This window comes from Solanum pennellii, chromosome 5 (assembly GCF_001406875.1).
Source record: "Solanum pennellii chromosome 5, SPENNV200".
NCBI classification, from domain to species: Eukaryota; Viridiplantae; Streptophyta; class Magnoliopsida; order Solanales; family Solanaceae; genus Solanum; species Solanum pennellii.
In genome coordinates this window covers 53,090,747-53,107,544 of record NC_028641.1, presented here as the reverse complement: position 1 = coordinate 53,107,544, position 16,798 = coordinate 53,090,747, and the positions used below count along the sequence as shown (strand labels likewise).

The 16,798-nt window shown below is 36.9% G+C and overlaps 1 protein-coding gene across 3 annotated transcripts in view; it reads left to right on the top strand.

Moving 5' to 3' along the window:
* The first annotated feature begins 1,132 nt into the window (after positions 1-1,132).
* LOC107020739 (K(+) efflux antiporter 6-like) overlaps positions 1,133-16,798 on the top strand; it is a 42,047-nt gene continuing 26,381 nt past the window's right edge. For 2 of the 3 annotated variants that reach the window (XR_003578500.1, XM_015221217.2), the window contains exons 1-7: positions 1,134-1,583; positions 8,777-8,820; positions 10,109-10,176; positions 10,294-10,372; positions 10,492-10,553; positions 10,670-10,745; positions 10,900-10,974. Coding sequence is in view for 2 of the 3 variants with exons in the window: in XM_015221217.2 (XP_015076703.1) it covers positions 1,160-1,583; positions 8,777-8,820; positions 10,109-10,176; positions 10,294-10,372; positions 10,492-10,553; positions 10,670-10,745; positions 10,900-10,974 (828 nt within the window). In the remaining variant the exon portion in view is untranslated. Of the gene's footprint in view, positions 1,584-8,776; positions 8,821-10,108; positions 10,177-10,293; positions 10,373-10,491; positions 10,554-10,669; positions 10,746-10,899; positions 10,975-16,798 lie in introns of all 3 variants that reach the window. The other variant, XM_015221218.2, reaches the window with a different exon arrangement.

Genomic DNA, 16,798 nt, shown 5'->3' with positions numbered 1-16,798 from the left:
GACCCAGCCTGGGATTACGCAGCCTGTGACGGCCCGTCGTGCCTGCGACGGTCCGTCCTGCTGCTTCCGTCACAAAGTTCAGAGACTCAATTTCCTTGAAGAGTCTGTGACGGTCCGTCGTGCCCACGACGGTCCGTCCTGCCATGTCGTCACGAAGTTCAGAGAGTCGATTTCAGTACCCAAATTTCAGAATTCTAAGTGTTTTGGAACGAGACCCCCTCGACGGTCCGTCGTGCCCATGACGGTTCGTCGTGGGATCCGTCGACTCAGCCAGTTTTTCCAGAAATAAAATCTGCTGCTCAAAACGACTAAACAGGTCGTTACACATATGAATCCTAACTTGTCACAGATGAATCTTATGTTGCCACATATGACCATTTTGTTGCCCTAACGCATAAGTGAGATGTTACAACATGTGATTAATGTTGGAATATGCACCAACATATCACTAAAATGTGGCAATATACGTTACATCTTTCAACAAATGAAATATATGTTGGACAACTGAACAAGACTATATTTCTAATATCTTATCAACAAAATGACCACAAAAAGTACAACAAACAACAAAAAACGACTTTTCACTAAAGGTTAACAATAAATATACATTTCCTCAAAATTAGGATTTTTTGGGTTGGTTGATTATCTTTCAAAAATAATAAATAATAGGCACCATTACATCATTATTCATATTTTACATCTATAGAACGTTTTATTGTCCATTAATTAAAAAAAGAAAATTCAAAAATTGTAAAATAAAAGTAACATACCCATTTTAAGTCGATCACGATTTTAGTTCAGATTAGAGAGAGTCACGACTGAAGATGAGGGGAAAAATAATGGAGATAATCGGAGAGGAACATAATGAAGATAGTTAAATTTTTGAATTGAAAAAAAAAGAAAAAAAAGGGAGAAAGAACGCTAGAAGAAGAAGAGAATGAATTTTTTTTTTATTTTTTCAAATGATTTGGATTGAATTATAGAAATTAAAAAATGAAATACTTTTTTCATATTTTATAAAAAAATATTTTTTTTATAAATATTAATTTGATCCCAAATTTACTTAATTTTATATTGAATATAATTTCATCCGAGTCAATCTATCACCAAAAACAAAATTCATTTAATTTTCTCATTAAACCATTATTTCGGTCCGGAAATGACAAAAGTACGCTTTCTTGTACTCGCAGACTCACTCAACCACCGCCGGCTTCCCCCGCTTCTCTCTCCCCCGGTGTTTGAGCAAAACGTAAATGTAAAGGATCTCAATGTCGGTTGGATAACTTCCAGCAGGGTGCACTCTGGCACCCATATTCCTCTCTCTAAAACCCTAACCACATTTTCTCTCTCTAACTCGGCAATGCCAAATCCAGGGTTCTGCTTTCTCCTCGTTCTCTCCTTGTGTTTTTTCGTCCTCTTCTCTTCTGCTGATCCGATATCTGGAGATTCAGAAAATGCTGTCGTTGTCAATGCTGCTGAATTTAATTCCTCTTCCCTTGCTAGATCTGAGGAAGGTAGTTTTGCGAACATGATTGATCGAGCTTTGGAAAAGGAGTTCAATGAGACTGAAGAGCAGCCCGGTGGTCAGTCACATCTATTATTTCCTTCTAGGTTTTGATTTAGTTTCCCTTTTTCTGTTTTTGTATTTGCTGAGTTATATCCACTTGCACATTCCAATTATGTGGAGGGTAAGTCGAAACACTGGGAGTATTAGAAGTTCCAGTCATGCGATATACAGCTAATCCTGGGATGGGGTAGGGTGTAGTGGGGTTAAAAGAAAAGTATTATTCGACGTTAACTGAATAGGTGCGGTTGTAAGTGGTAACACTAGCCTGTCCATGGAACGATGTGGAGGGTAAGTGGAAAGAAGGGATATATTAGTAGTTCAAACACTAGGATAGGTTGATCAAGGTAAGTGGTTACGCTAGTGATGAATAGGGAAGGGTGGTAGTTTGTCCTAATGATTGATTAGAAGATTTAGCTTATATGGATGTTATAGGTTTGATACCAATAACGGGTATCTTGTTGATACATATGTATCCATGATCGGAAATTAACGGATATATCTGTAAGCAAACTAACACCTCATTTGTTTTTACGTAATGGAGGTTTGAAGTCTTCATTAAGATTTAAGCACTTAATGGGTCTGAATAGGTCTTAATCATTATGATCTAGAACAAAGTCTTAATATCATTAAGAGGTATTCTTGGGTGGATAATATTCAACATCAATTTTTTTGCGTGGATAATATTCAAAAGGATGCATCTGGTGCTCTGGCTCCTTTTTCAAGGCAAGGACCTGTGATGTCGAATACGTGTATGCAAGTTACTGGCATATTATATCCAATTGCAACTTGCTTAGTTGTTCTTCCTGGTCGAGAAGCCCTGATGTCGAAGGAACATCTCAAACAAGATATGCCAATGAGGTATGTAGTTCGTAACTTTCTTTGTAGTGGCTCTCGTATCCACAATCACTAGCCACCACTACCACTAACAACCTCTGTCATCACAACTACCAACACCATCCCCATCTCTGTTGCTACTGCCAACACAAACGTGTTTATAGATGCCTCCACCTCCACCTCCATCTTCACTTTTACCACCACTATCACCCCTATATAGTTAATTCCTAATACCAACAAACTCCGCCATCAGAACTAGCATTGTTGCCAACTACAACCATACATTTTTCGTCCATTGCCACTGCCATCGATCGCCACCTCCACCACACCCACCACTCCACTACTATTAACCACTACCAACCCTGTGGCCAAATATCTACTACCAACCACCTCATCATTAACTAGAACAACCACCTACTAGCACAAACACATCATCAACCACTACACATTCTTCAACGTCACCATCAACAGTGCGAACTATTAACATCAACCAACTTCATCATTACAACCTATGTTGCTCGGACTCTTCAAAAATGTTGACGGGTGCTAGCGGATCCTTCAAAAGTAGTGTATTTTTAAAGGATCCGACACAGGTGCGACAACTTTTTGGAGAGTCCGAGCACCTTATTACAACCACCAACCCCACTATCAATTGCCTCCATTATGATAGTCACCACAACACCAAGCACCTCCACCTTCACAATTATCACTATCATCATTACAAGCAACTAATAATAACTATTACAATCACCACCACAACCACCATCACTAGAAAGTGTAAGCGTTTCATATCTTAAATCAATTAATGACTTAATTTTATTAAAATTCTTTTTAATATTTAATTAATTTTTATTTTAAAATGTATATTTATTATGTACATATTGATTTCAAAAAACAAACAATCTTAATTATTCAGTGTTAGAGAGACATCTTAATCATTCAGATAATCTTAATGAAGACAAATGAGGCCTAATGCATTATGCACACATGCCTTGTTATGAATCTCATTCAAATCTAATTTAACTAGACAGTTGTAAAGTAGTATACGCTAAAGTTAAAAAGTAAAACAACTACATCACCTTAAATGGTTTGGATGCTAAGTGGAAACATAGGGTATTCAGGATTTCGGGTGTGTCAAAGATCTGCGGAACACATGGTTTGGCATAAAATGGGTTTTGTCTGAGACATTGGAGGGGTGATACATGGTTTTGAATGCAGTAGGTTGTAGGATGTAGTCCCATTAGCTTATGTTGGTACTTTGGAGGGAAAGGATCTTAAGAGAATTGGAAGATGAGGTTGCACAAATTAGGACACATCTTATGTTTTTGATTAGTTTTTGGTGTACCCACAAGACTCTTATTCATATTGATGTTGAGTGCCTTTTGTAGAGAACAAATTATTTTGTAGGTTATTTACATTATGTTATTATTACCTTATCAACAATAAAGAATGAAAAAGTACATGGTAGTGGATGTACTGTTTTTGTAGATAAGTATGTGATGGTGCTAAAAAAGAAAGAAAAAAAAATTAAATTACATGAATGATTTGAAGAATAATTGGAACATTCAGTATATTATAAGTTAACATCATGTGAAGGGTAAGTGAGAACACATTTAAGTAAGTAGATACAACGACAAAGTGCACCACAGGTACACCTGTTGATCCTGAGATAGGGTGCTGGGGTAAAAAGGGAAAAAATGACATTATCGTAACTTTGAGTATACTTTTGAAATTTAATTGATTAAAGCATGCAATGTGGGGCTTAATTTGGATGTTAGTTGTTGATTTTTTTTTGATAAAGTAATTAAATGATATTAAAAAGCATCAAGAAGATGCGAAGTTACAAAAGCACAGTGTGCAAGAAAGCTGCTCCAAACAGAAAAATATGGTGCTAGCTTGGCAAAAACTTGTGAAACAGTCAATAGGGAACCCTACTACTCTACCCTACTAGAGATAGGGATCTAACAAAATTTAAAAGGTTATCCACACCCTTTACAATGGCAAAAAAGTGCCAGCTAAATAAACTAACTAGATATTGGGCTTTAAGAGTGCAGAAAGAGGTTGATAATCCATTAAGAATTTGTTGTTTCTCTCTTTCCATATGCTGCAAAAAATGGCTGCTGGGATCATTCTCCAGATCATTCTGATGGATTTGTCACAACTGGCATAAGCATCCTTCATGTTGTTGGGCATTACCCATTGTAGGCCAAGCATAGAGTAGAAAAAATACCATAGGATAACTGCCGCAGGGAAGTGCAAAAAAGGTGTAACACTCTCATTGGTTTGCTTGCACATGACACATCTGTTGATGACGATTACACATTTTCTCCTGAGGTTGTCTTGTGTTAGGCATGCTTCCTTCAGGGCTGTCCAGGTGAAACAAGAAACTCTGAGGGGTTGCCTAGATTTCCAGACATGTTTCCAAGGCCAAATAGGAGAATGCCATTCTGGGAGCTCATATTTTTGTAGCATTCTTTCACAGTGTAGGTCTTCTCCTTAGAATTACCCCAAAGAATCTTGTCTTGATCTTCAACCACCAGTGTAGTATTTTGTAGATTTTATAAGAGGGAAAGGAAGTCATTGATCCTGAAAGTTCCTTCTGAAAATAGGAGTCCAATAGTTGTTGTCTCTGTACTGGGCTATAGTTGCTTCTTTGTTGGAGGCTATCTGGAACAAGGAGGGCAAATAGTCTTTTAGCCTTGAGTTTCCAAGCCATTTGTCTTTCCAAAATCTGATCTTGAGACCATTACTAGCCTTGAAGGATACTTCTTTGAAGAAATTATCTTGGAAACTACTTATGTTTTTCCAGACCCCAACACCAAATTCAACAAGGTTGTCAGTTTTACAACTTTAACTATTAATTGTGTTAAGGGAATCTTTTAAGAAACAGTTGAATAGAATTACTTACTTGAGTGACAATTTTGGTGCTTGTAAAGGCACTTTTATACACATATATATATACACATACAGCACGTCACAATACAATACAATACATCTTCTATACCTATATCTATATCTTCTATATTACCTTAAAAGTATGAAGTCCCTAAATTAAAAGTTAAATTACATAAATACCCTAACTTTATTAAAAAAACCTAATTGAACACACCGTCACAATACACACTCATTTGCCGCGCATCAAACTCTTACATCAAGAGTTGTCACTTCCAAATTCAAATAGACGCAACTTTCCCTTTTTTCTTTACAAATAAACCAAACATAGAATGCAACTTCTATAAAAAATCCAACTTCTGCAGTAAACAAATAGGTATTCTATGTTACACCTCCAACTTCTGCAGTAAACGAATAGGTATTCCATGATATACCTCCAACTTCTGCAGTAAACTAATAGGTATTCCATGATACACCTCCAACTTCTGTAGTAAACAAATAGGTATTCCATGATTCACCTTCTCAGACCAACATGCTACCTATGTTAATCAAACCTTCTTCTGCACTGTTTTCTTGATTTTGCTTTATGCACAAATTTTTCAGGCCAACATTACCTTTATCCCATGAAATTTGCATGGGATAACGTTGCTCCACATCCTTGTATTCTTTTTGGTTCACATACTATCCTATGTATATGCTTATCCCTACAAATATCATATAGACTTCTACTCCGGATAATCTTCTGTGCATCCTTGTATTAGTGTCGACTGAAGTAGTATTGTGGGGTGAAGAAGTTTCCGGTTCTTTTTAAGTTTCAGCAGTTCTGATAATTTCCATCATGTTCATTATGGTTTACATCAAAAACTTAAATTATGCTAGATTGCGGACTTAGATTTCAGTAGAATGCATAGCATGCAACTGTTGTCATCAACTCAACTATTTCAATAATTATAGAACCCCTGCCAATTGGTAATAGCAATCTGAGACTAACAGGAAATTGTTTGAAATTGTGAGCCAACCATAACAAATGTCAGGCACGTATTTAGTTTGTTGCTTCAAAGGAATAAGTCCTTTATCACATATTTGGCTAAAGAAATGCTTATAGTTAACCAATCAAAATAAGGGATTACATCATTTATTAGCAAAGGTTAAGAAGTCAAGGACATCGTAGCATGATGTCTGCAATAAGGGAGTTAGAAAACATTTCTCTCATTATCCTCTCATTATCCTGCAGAATATGGCACCCTTAGGCTCACAGCTAATTCCTGAATTGGGATTACAAACGTGCCCTAAAGGTTAATATATGAAGTTAGACCAAACAAGCAATTCATGTGGTTCAACTTGATCAAAATTCTCCACAATATCCTGGGATATATCATTTCTTTTTATAACAAGGGAAATCCGCAGCCGCTACCCTTTGTGTGCGCACAGGGTAAAACCCCAACTCCTATGCAATAGCTCGCAAACTACATAGGAGAGGTAACCCGCACTAGGCAAGCCCGGTGCGACGAGCTCGACCCAGAAGTCAAACCCCTTGCTTTTGCTGGCAAGGGGATTCGAACATGAGACCTCCAAAATGGAAGTCCCAAGCCCAAACCACTGGGCCACTCCAAACTTGAGACAACCACGGGATATATCATTTCAACCTCAGAAAAACAAATGAAAACAATGACCTTTTCCCCTTCTAAAGAGAACCTGATATATACATGTAAGAAATATTGTAATTCCATAACCATAGATAAATTGCAGTTCGACTTCTCGTCAGCTTTAGTACTAGCATCTGCCTACTCTTATGCGCATTATGTCTTTCTTGGAGTTGTAAAAGATGTAAATCACCAATCATGACTAAAATTTAGATTGGGTGTTAATAGATAGATAGGGAAACTACAGGGAGTTGTTCCATAACAACTTGCGTTGAAGTTATTGGAAATATTACAAATGATCTACTTATACATAGTAAAACTGAAGCAAAACGGATACTCAACTGCAATTATAAACTATGACATCACTTTATTTGGGTTTAAAATGGAAGTCTGGACCGTGAATTCTGATTGTCTTCATTGATCCTATAATTTCTGAAGGTAAGGAAATAGCATCATTAAAGATGGTACTGATCTTCAGCTTCTTCCCCAGGTTAGCAAGTTGAACAGCTGATGCATTCTTTCCCTAAAGCAATACTGAAAATTGCAACCAGCCTGTTATGCCATCTACCATATTTAAGCAAAATTATCTTCCACATTCAAATTCCTTTCTTTCTCTCTTAACTGAAACCTGAGAGTGCGGTTCAATGATTACTTGAGTAATCCCGTTTCCAAAACACCATTTTACTCCAAACAGTACAGCCTTAAGACTCATAATAGGAGCATTTCCCCATAATTTGTATAATCTTGCTTTGTCTTCAGTTGATAGTGGAAGAAGATTAGGTGTATATTACCATTCTCATATCTTTTGATTTAGGCTTGATAAGTTTGTATTTTTGACAATTTTGTGTATTGCAAAATGCAACGATCTTGTTTGTTGCTACTATGTTCATGATTTTGCCAGATTAATTCTATATCCATTACATAACATTTGTTAAAGAAGTCCTGCTAGGATCATAATGGGTGAGATCATTTATTATGTGTTGCTTTATCAAAACTATTTATATTCTCCATTGGAAAAAATTGTTAGGAGGATGGAGTAAGAAAAAAAATCTAGCGTGCATTGTAATTAGGAGATTTTGTTTGCCCTAAGCTTTGTAGGAAAAAAGGTCTCTAGATTTTTAATTTTAGAAAGCAATGGAAAGTGATGTCAGGGAGCATGCCAAGAAATCAAGTGAGATGTGATTTATTATATTATATACACAATTCATCATTGCGTTGAAAATTTTCTTTTATGTGTAATTATTTATCATAAGTTTTGTTTAAATGATATTCGTATTATCTTTACAAAATATGTGTACAATATAACTCAGTTAAGCGTACAACAAACTTGTTGTGAAACTAGTACATATAAATGTATGTATATGTAATGTGTCAATGTAATTTTGTTTCTAGATTTGATTGATTGTTCTCAGAGATGCTTTTATAAACGTAAGATATCTACTTTTTATATTTGGTGCTTTAGATATTCTTTTGATCTTATGAAATGGTCATAATAGGTTTAGAACCCCAACTTACTCTTTTTCTTTCTCCTTATATGATAACCCCATACCCTAAACATCAGGAGTTAACGTGGTCCATTACAACTTTTTCCAGTTTATAACTTGAAGCCCAAACCGCAAAGATGGAGGTGAAGTGTCCTTCCACTAGGCTATCACTACCTTATTAAGAACCCTTAATTTGCTTTGAAAGGGAAATTATTTGGTAATACGACTTACCTCAATTCAACTTCTTTGAGATTGAGATAGTTGATTGATTAATTTATTTTTGATAATTCACACATGTGTCTTTCACTCTTCCTGATCCTGCCCGTCTATATCTCATACTATTACTTTTGTTTCAGCAATCGATCACGGGAGCTTCAACAATAGTGTCGCAGAGCAAGAGGTGTGCAATATTCCTTTTAAGTTATTGTCTCAAGGAAACTGTAAGAATAATTGGATGCCATGTTCTAGTAAATGATATTGATTTGAACTTCTCAACATATCGGGCTTTATCTTGAAATTAATTGCTATAATCTTTACGTTATTTACTCCTATAGGTAGCTGGATATATTGGAGTTTGTAGGTCGGATTGTTGATCTGTAACATATTGATATATTCTCTAAGGAGTTATATGTATTCATTTGCTAGATTCTTTTGATGTTAAAGCAAGCCAAGATTCATTTTACATATTCGTTTTTTTTTTTTAAATTAGATGTAATAGTTGTTTAATAATTAGGGAACTTGCCGTTATCTCATGTAGCCTAAAATTCTATTTAAGGAACCATCTTAGATGTATTTATTCATGAATTCAAATTAATTTCTGTCTTCTTTCTCCCTTTCATGCTTGACATCATAGTTGTTAGCTGTAGATAGAAACAACTTACTGTTTGGATCATTGTTTTCACTATAAACTTTTTCGCCATTGTCCAAGTTATGGTGAACTTGTTATCTCAGCGTTCATGCTCAATCGAATAGTCAAATCATTTATTTGATCACATTAAGAGTTTGGTCTTGACAGGATGAAGCAATCATCAATGTTTGTCTAGAAACACCAATTAGTTTGCTGTCACTTGTCGTTAGAAGTTTCATCACCAACGTTCCTGGCACTGGCGCCGTTACATTTCTTTTACATTCTCATGGAAAGTGGACATACCTACTTGCCTAGTTAGACCTCAGGAGGTCCAAGAGTTTGTTTCAGAACTCCTTTGTAAAGACAATACCACTTTGGTATGAAATCGATGAAATAAGGACAGTCGGTGGTTATTCATCAGCCACATAAGAGGCGGCAACAGCTTAAAATGTCAATGGGTTGTCCTTAGGACTTCCCGACGTACTGGCTCCTTAATTTCTGTCCCTTAGTGAGTTTTGTCACATTCTGATCACACATTAGTCATTTTTGATTCAGGAAGGATTTCAATATGAGTTGCTCAAGTAAAATGGCTAATTAATTAAGAAAATAATTCTCCAAAGTAGTCGTAGTATGTCCTTTCGAGTTATTGCAAAAATCAGTGTTTAGAACATTGCATAGTTTCTTAGTTTGTTAGTCTTGTTAGCTTATCTCACTACCTAACTTGCAATTTAGAAAAGCAATATAAGAGAAGTCTTATTTGCTCTTTTCAGTTTTATTTTTTGACTATGACCTATTTCCAAGTACAGTGGAATATGCATTTCTGAAGCACTTCATTTCTCAGGCAGTTCTGGAAACCGTTGCTAGGGTTGGTAGGGTCAAGTTCAAGAAGAACGAGACAAATGAGGAAAAGTACGTCATGCTATCTTATGATTCATTATATGCAATACTACTTCCTTGAAGGTCCCAATGATATCAGAAAATGAAAAGGCTTAAATGGCAGTGTTACTTTTTTGTGTTTTTTACTAGGTCATTCCAGTTGCACACTGTTTTCAACCTGGATAATGACAATGGAGCAGAAGATACACCTACTTTGATAGATCGAAAGGTAATCTTGCATCGATGGAGGTTCTTTTGGAGAAGACTACCTTTGTGCTCCACAGTAAGATGATTATGGATTACTGATGACACAAGTCACTAACTGATGCCTCCCCCTGCCCCCATCAGGATAATGTCTTTATCATGTCTAATCCGAAGTCAAAGTTTCCAGTACTGCAGCTAGATTTAAGGTTAGCTTACTCCTCTTTCCCACATCCTGGTTATTACGGTACTTTAAAACTGTGTAATAGAAAGAAAAATTTATTAGGGTGTTAATCAATCTGATTTAATTTAACTCCATTGGCAGATTGATATCTGATCTTGTTGTTGTCATTGTTTCTGCAACTTGTGGTGGCATTGCCTTCGCTTGCGCTGGACAACCGGTCTGATAATTACTCTTTTGCTTGTTTCTGATTGATAAATGCAATAGCTTCTTTTGCTATCTTCTGCATCTGAACTATTTGGCTTGTGGATTTATGTTTATTTGACTTCTTTAATCAATCTTACTTTGTAGCGTATGCTACTAATGTCGTGCAGGTTATCACTGGATATTTGCTGGCGGGCTCAATTATTGGACCTGGTGGTCTTAACATTATCAGTGAAATGGTGCAGGTATGTTGATTTCATGTCTTTTTGAAATAAGTAATTAATCGTTTGAATAATCAATCAATTTAATCTTAAGTTATCTTCAATTAAGGCGGAATGGCTTGGGAGACCCTTGTACTTGATCTGGATTATGATCCCGAGCCCTGAACTTCTTCAGAAAATATTTTAAAAGAAAAAGTATGTTATGTCATTATATTTTCTAAAATTCAGACTTTAATCTGCCTCTATCATCTCTCCTCCATTCTTCAACTTGCACAAACTCAAATACCCATACTTTCCATCTGCCACCATTCTTCAACCACTTAACCCAATAAAATTCAGATCCACCATAGCTGGTTGAGCTTAATCCATGAAATTTGTTTTGAAATAAAATTACTATCAGAAATCGGCACCAAAATTACGCAGAAATCCGCGACTAGCTACCGAAGTTCTCGCTGGAACTCCGATAAAATTCAGATCCACCAACTGATCCTCTACAACCATGCTCGAGTGTAATAGAAAAATTCAAATATTTATTCGATGGAGTTTTATAATGAAAACAATGAAGTGTATATTTGTCTATGAGTGAATCTTGTTGAAGCCTTCTTCAGTTATGTGACAAAGTTAGGATTCTTAGAGAAGGATCGAGTCACAGGACGATGAACAGGAAAATCTAAATCAATTGACTTCGGCTGTCCTTGCCTTTGTTCGAATTCCTAGATCGACTTATTTTTGTATATAACTTCAGCTCATTGAAGGGAGGCTGAAACCTTAGAGTTCAATGGAAGAGAGAACTTCGATCTCTTGCTTTTTACTGAAATATGACTTAACCGATTTATTCATCAAAAACTTCTTTAAATAGGAGTCTTATTACATAAATAGAAAACCTAATTCTTATGAAAGTAGGAACCTAAATCATATTCCAAACTAATAACTATAACTTAACCTAATCCATATAAAATTCTGAAATATAAACCCTATTCTAGAATAATAAATAAAGCTACTAAATAAATAACTAAATACTTGAATTAACTTCCAACGCACATCCACAACATTACCCCCCTCTTACGTTGAAAGATCTTGTCCTTAAGCTCGAACTTCACGGAAATCATCCGGAACTTCTGGAGTATTGTCTGCTGAATCATCCAATTCCAGCCAAAAAAGTCGTTTGCACTAGTGACCGGCTGAAAATATTTCGTTACAATTATAGCATAATCCTTTAGCTCTTCTCGCTGCCATTTCTGTACTAGTTAATCTCTTGACCAAAGGCGTTTGGTTGCTGGTGTTGGTATTAAATGAATTGATTAAACTCGTGGCAGATTTTGCCAAGTTTACTGTGGTGCTAAGACTTGTCTGGGACTGCTGTCCTTTTTGCAGTTGTTGTTTTTGGTCTAACGCCCTGGCTATACTCATAGCCGTTGATAAGTCAGGTGGTTTGAGCAATTGCACGTCCAATTTGATTGAATCATCCAACCCTGCCATAAATATTCCCACGTGCAAGTGTTATGGAATAAGCTCATCAGCCCTAGCCAACTTTTCTTGAAATTGACGTTGATAAAGTTCAACCCTACCAGTTTGTTGGAGCGTGACTAATTCACCTCCCAGGTTGCTGCTTTCAGGACGTCCAAATCGCAAGAAACATTGTTTTTAGAAGTCTCCCCAACTCATTGGCCCCTTTGCTCGTTTAAGCTGATAATACCATAATTGTGCTTCTCCCAACATGTGAAATCCAGCCACTCCAACCTTTTCTGCATCTGCTGTATGTTGATTTTCAAAAAACTACTCACAACGATATGCCCAAATATGTGGGTCGTTGGTTCCATCATGAGTAGAAAATCCATCCTTGCATACCTTGGTATTGTCGAATTGGAATTACCACTAGTTTGACGATTATGGTTAGTTGGTTTAATAGGCAGTGTATTGCCTCTAGGAGCCGGGTTTGTTGATTTACCAATTGTCAGGGCATTACTTGATTCTGCCCCCTGGACTACTGGTGTTGTAGAGGGCAATTCCCAGGCTAGAAAATTGTTCTTGAATAACTTGGACAAAATCTTTCACCAAGACGTTATTCCATAGCTGCAAGTTTAGAGTCCATTAGTGTTTCTGTAATCGCATGCTGTTCTTGAAACCTGGAATTGATCTCATCGCGAAATTTGGAACTGATCTCATCTCTTATTGTGTTAGGCTCTGATACCAAATTGTTAGGATTCTTAGAGAAGGATCGAGTCACAGGATGATGAACAGGAAAATCTAAATCAATTGACTCCGGCTATCCCTTGCCTTTGTTCGAATTCCTAGATCGACCTATTTTTGTATATAACTTCAGCTCGTTGAACGGAAGCTGAAACCTTAGAGTTCAATGGAAGAGAGAAATGGGATGTCTTTCTTTTTTTTGAAATATGACTTAACCGATTTATTCATCCAAAGCCCCTTTAAATAGGAGTCTTATTACATCAATAGAAAATCTAATTCTTATGAAAGTAGGAGACCTAAATCATATTCCTAACTAATAACTATTAGTTAACCTAATCCATATAAAATTATGAAATATAAACCCTATTCTAGAATAATAAATAAAGCTACTAAATAAATAACTAAATATTTGAATTAACTTCCAACGCACATCCACAACATTACCCCCCTCTTACGTTGAAAGAGCTTGTCCTCAAGCTCGAATTTCACGGAAATCATCCGGAAATTCTGGAATATTGTCTGCTGAATCATCCAATTCCAGCCAAAAAAGTCGTTTGCACTGGTGACCGGCTGAAAATATTTCGTTACAATTATAGCATAATCCTTTAGCTCTTCTCGCTGCCATTTCTGTACTAGTTAATCTCTTGACCAAAGGGGTCTGGTTGCTGGTGTTGGTATTAAATGAATTGATTAAACTCGTGGCAGATTTTGCCAAGTTTACTGTGGTGCTAAGACTTGTCTAGGACTGGTGCCCTTTTTGCAGTTGTTGTTTTTGGTCTAACGCCCTGGCTATACTCATAGCCGTTGATAAGTGAGGTGGTTTGAGCAATTGCACGTCCAATTTGATTGAATCATCCAACCCTGCCATAAATATTCCCACGTGCAAGTGTTATGGAATAAGCTCATTAGCCCTAGCCAACTTTTCTTGAAATTGATGTTGATAAAGTTCAACTCTACCAGTTTGTTGGAGCGTGACTAATTCACCTACCGGGTTGCTGCTTTCAGGAGGTCCAAATCGCAAGAAACATTGTTTTTTAGAAGTTTCCTCAACTCATTGGCCCCTTTGCCCGTTTAAGCTGATAATACCATAATTGTGCTTCTCCCAACATGTGAAATCCAGCCACTCCAACCTTTTCTGCATCTGCTGTATGTTGATTTTCAAAAAACTACTCACAGCGATATGCCCAAATATGTGGGTCGTTGGTTCCATCGTGAGTAGGAAAATCCATCCTTGCATACCTTGGTATTGTCGAATTGGAATTACCACTAGTTTGACGATTATGGTTAGTTGGTTGAATAGGCAATCTATTGCCTCTAGGAGCCGGGTTTGTTGATTTACCAATTGTCAGGGCATTACTTGATTCTGCCCCCTGGACTACTGGTGTTGTAGAGGCAATTCCCAGGCTAGAAAATTGTTCTTGAATAACTTGGACAAAATCTTTCACCAAGACGTTATTCCATAGCTGCAAGTTTAGAGTCCATTAGTGTTTCTGTAATCGCATGCTGTTCTTGAAACCTGGAATTGATCTCATCGCGAAATTTGGAACTGATCTCATCTCCCATTGTGTTAGGCTCTGATACCAAATTGTTATGATTCTTAGAGAGGGATCGAGTCACAGGACGATGACCAGGAAAATCTAAATCAATTGACTTCGGCTTTCCCTTGCTTTTGTTCGAATTCCTAGATCGACCTATTTTTGTATATACTTCAGCTCGTTGAACGGAGGCTGAAACCTTAGAGTTCAATGGAAGAGAGAAATGGGAACTCTTGCTTTTTTCTGAAATATGACTTAACCGATTTATTCATCCAAAGCCCCTTTAAATAGGAGTCTTATTACATCAATAGAAAATCTAATTCTTATGAAAGTAGGAGACCTAAATCATATTCCAAACTAATAACTATTACTTAACTTAATCCATATAAAATTATGAAATATAAACCCTATTCTAGAATAATAAATAAAGCTACTAAATAAATAACTAAATATTTGAATTAACTTCCAACGCACATCCACAACATTACCCCCCTCTTACGTTGAAAGAGCTTGTCCTCAAGCTCGAATTTCACGGAAATCATCCGGAACTTCTGGAATATTGTCTGCTGAATCATCCAATTCCAGCCAAAAAAGTCGTTTGCACTGGTGACCGGCTAAAAATATTTCGTTACAATTATAGCATAATCCTTTAGCTCTTCTCGCTGCCATTTCTGTACTAGTTAATCTCTTGACCAAAGGGGTCTGGTTGCTGGTGTTGGTATTAAATGAATTGATTAAACTCGTGGCAGATTTTGCCAAGTTTACTGTGGTGCTAAGACTTGTCTAGGACTGCTGCCCTTTTTGCAGTTGTTGTTTTTGGTCTAACGCCCTGGCTATACTCATAGCCGTTGATAAGTCAGGTGGTTTGAGCAATTGCACGTCCAATTTGATTGAATCATCCAACCCTGCCATAAATATTCCCACGTGCAAGTGTTATGGAATAAGCTCATCAGCCCTAGCCAACTTTTCTTGAAATTGACGTTGATAAAGTTCAACCCTACCAGTTTGTTGGAGNTCTACAAGTTTGTTGGAGCGTGACTAATTCACCTACCGGGTTGCTGCTTTCAGGAGGTCCAATCGCATGAAACATTGTTTTTAGAAGTCTCCCCAACTCATTGGCCCCTTTGCTCGTTTAAGCTGATAATACCATAATTGTGCTTCTCCCAACATGTGAAATCCAGCCGCTCCAACCTTTTCTGCATCTGCTGTATGTTGATTTTCAAAAAACTACTCGCAATGATATGCCCAAATTAGTAGGTCGTTGGTTCCATCATGAGTAGGAAAATCCATCCTTGTCGAATTAGAATTACCACTAGTTTGACGATTATGGTTAGTTGGTTGAATAGGCAGTGTATTGCCTCTAGGAGCCGGGTTTTTGATTTACCAATTGTCAGGGCATTACTTGATTCTGCCCCCTGGACTACTGGTGTTGTAGAGGCAATTCCCAGGCTAGAAAATTGTTCTTGAATAACTTGGACAAAATCTTTCACCAAGACGTTATTCCATAGCTGCAAGTTTAGAGTCCATTAGTGTTTCTGTAATCGCATGCTGTTCTTGAAACCTGGAATTGATCTCATCGCGAAATTTGCAACTGATCTCATCTCCCATTGTGTTAGGCTCTGATACTAAATTGTTAGGATTCTTAGAGAAGGATCGAGTCACAGGACGATGAACAGGAAAATCTAAATCAATTGACTTCGGCTTTCCCTTGCCTTTGTTCGAATTCCTAGATCGACCCATTTTGTATATAACTTCAGCTCGTTGAACGGAGGCTGAAACCTTAGAGTTCAATGGAAGAGAGAAATGGGATCTCTTGCTTTTTTCCGAAATATGACTTAACGGATTTATTCATCCAAAGCCCCTTTAAATAGGAGTCTTGTTACATCAATAGAAAATCTAATTCTTATGAAAGTAGGAGACCTAAATCGTATTCCAAACTAATAACTATTACTTAACCTAATCCATAATATAAACCCTATTCTAGAATAATAAATAAAGCTACTAAATAAATTACTAAATACTTGAATTAACTTCCAACGCACATCCACAACATTACCCCCCTCTTACGTTGAAAGAGCTTGTCCTCAAGCTCGAATTTCACGGAAATCATCCGGAACTTCTGG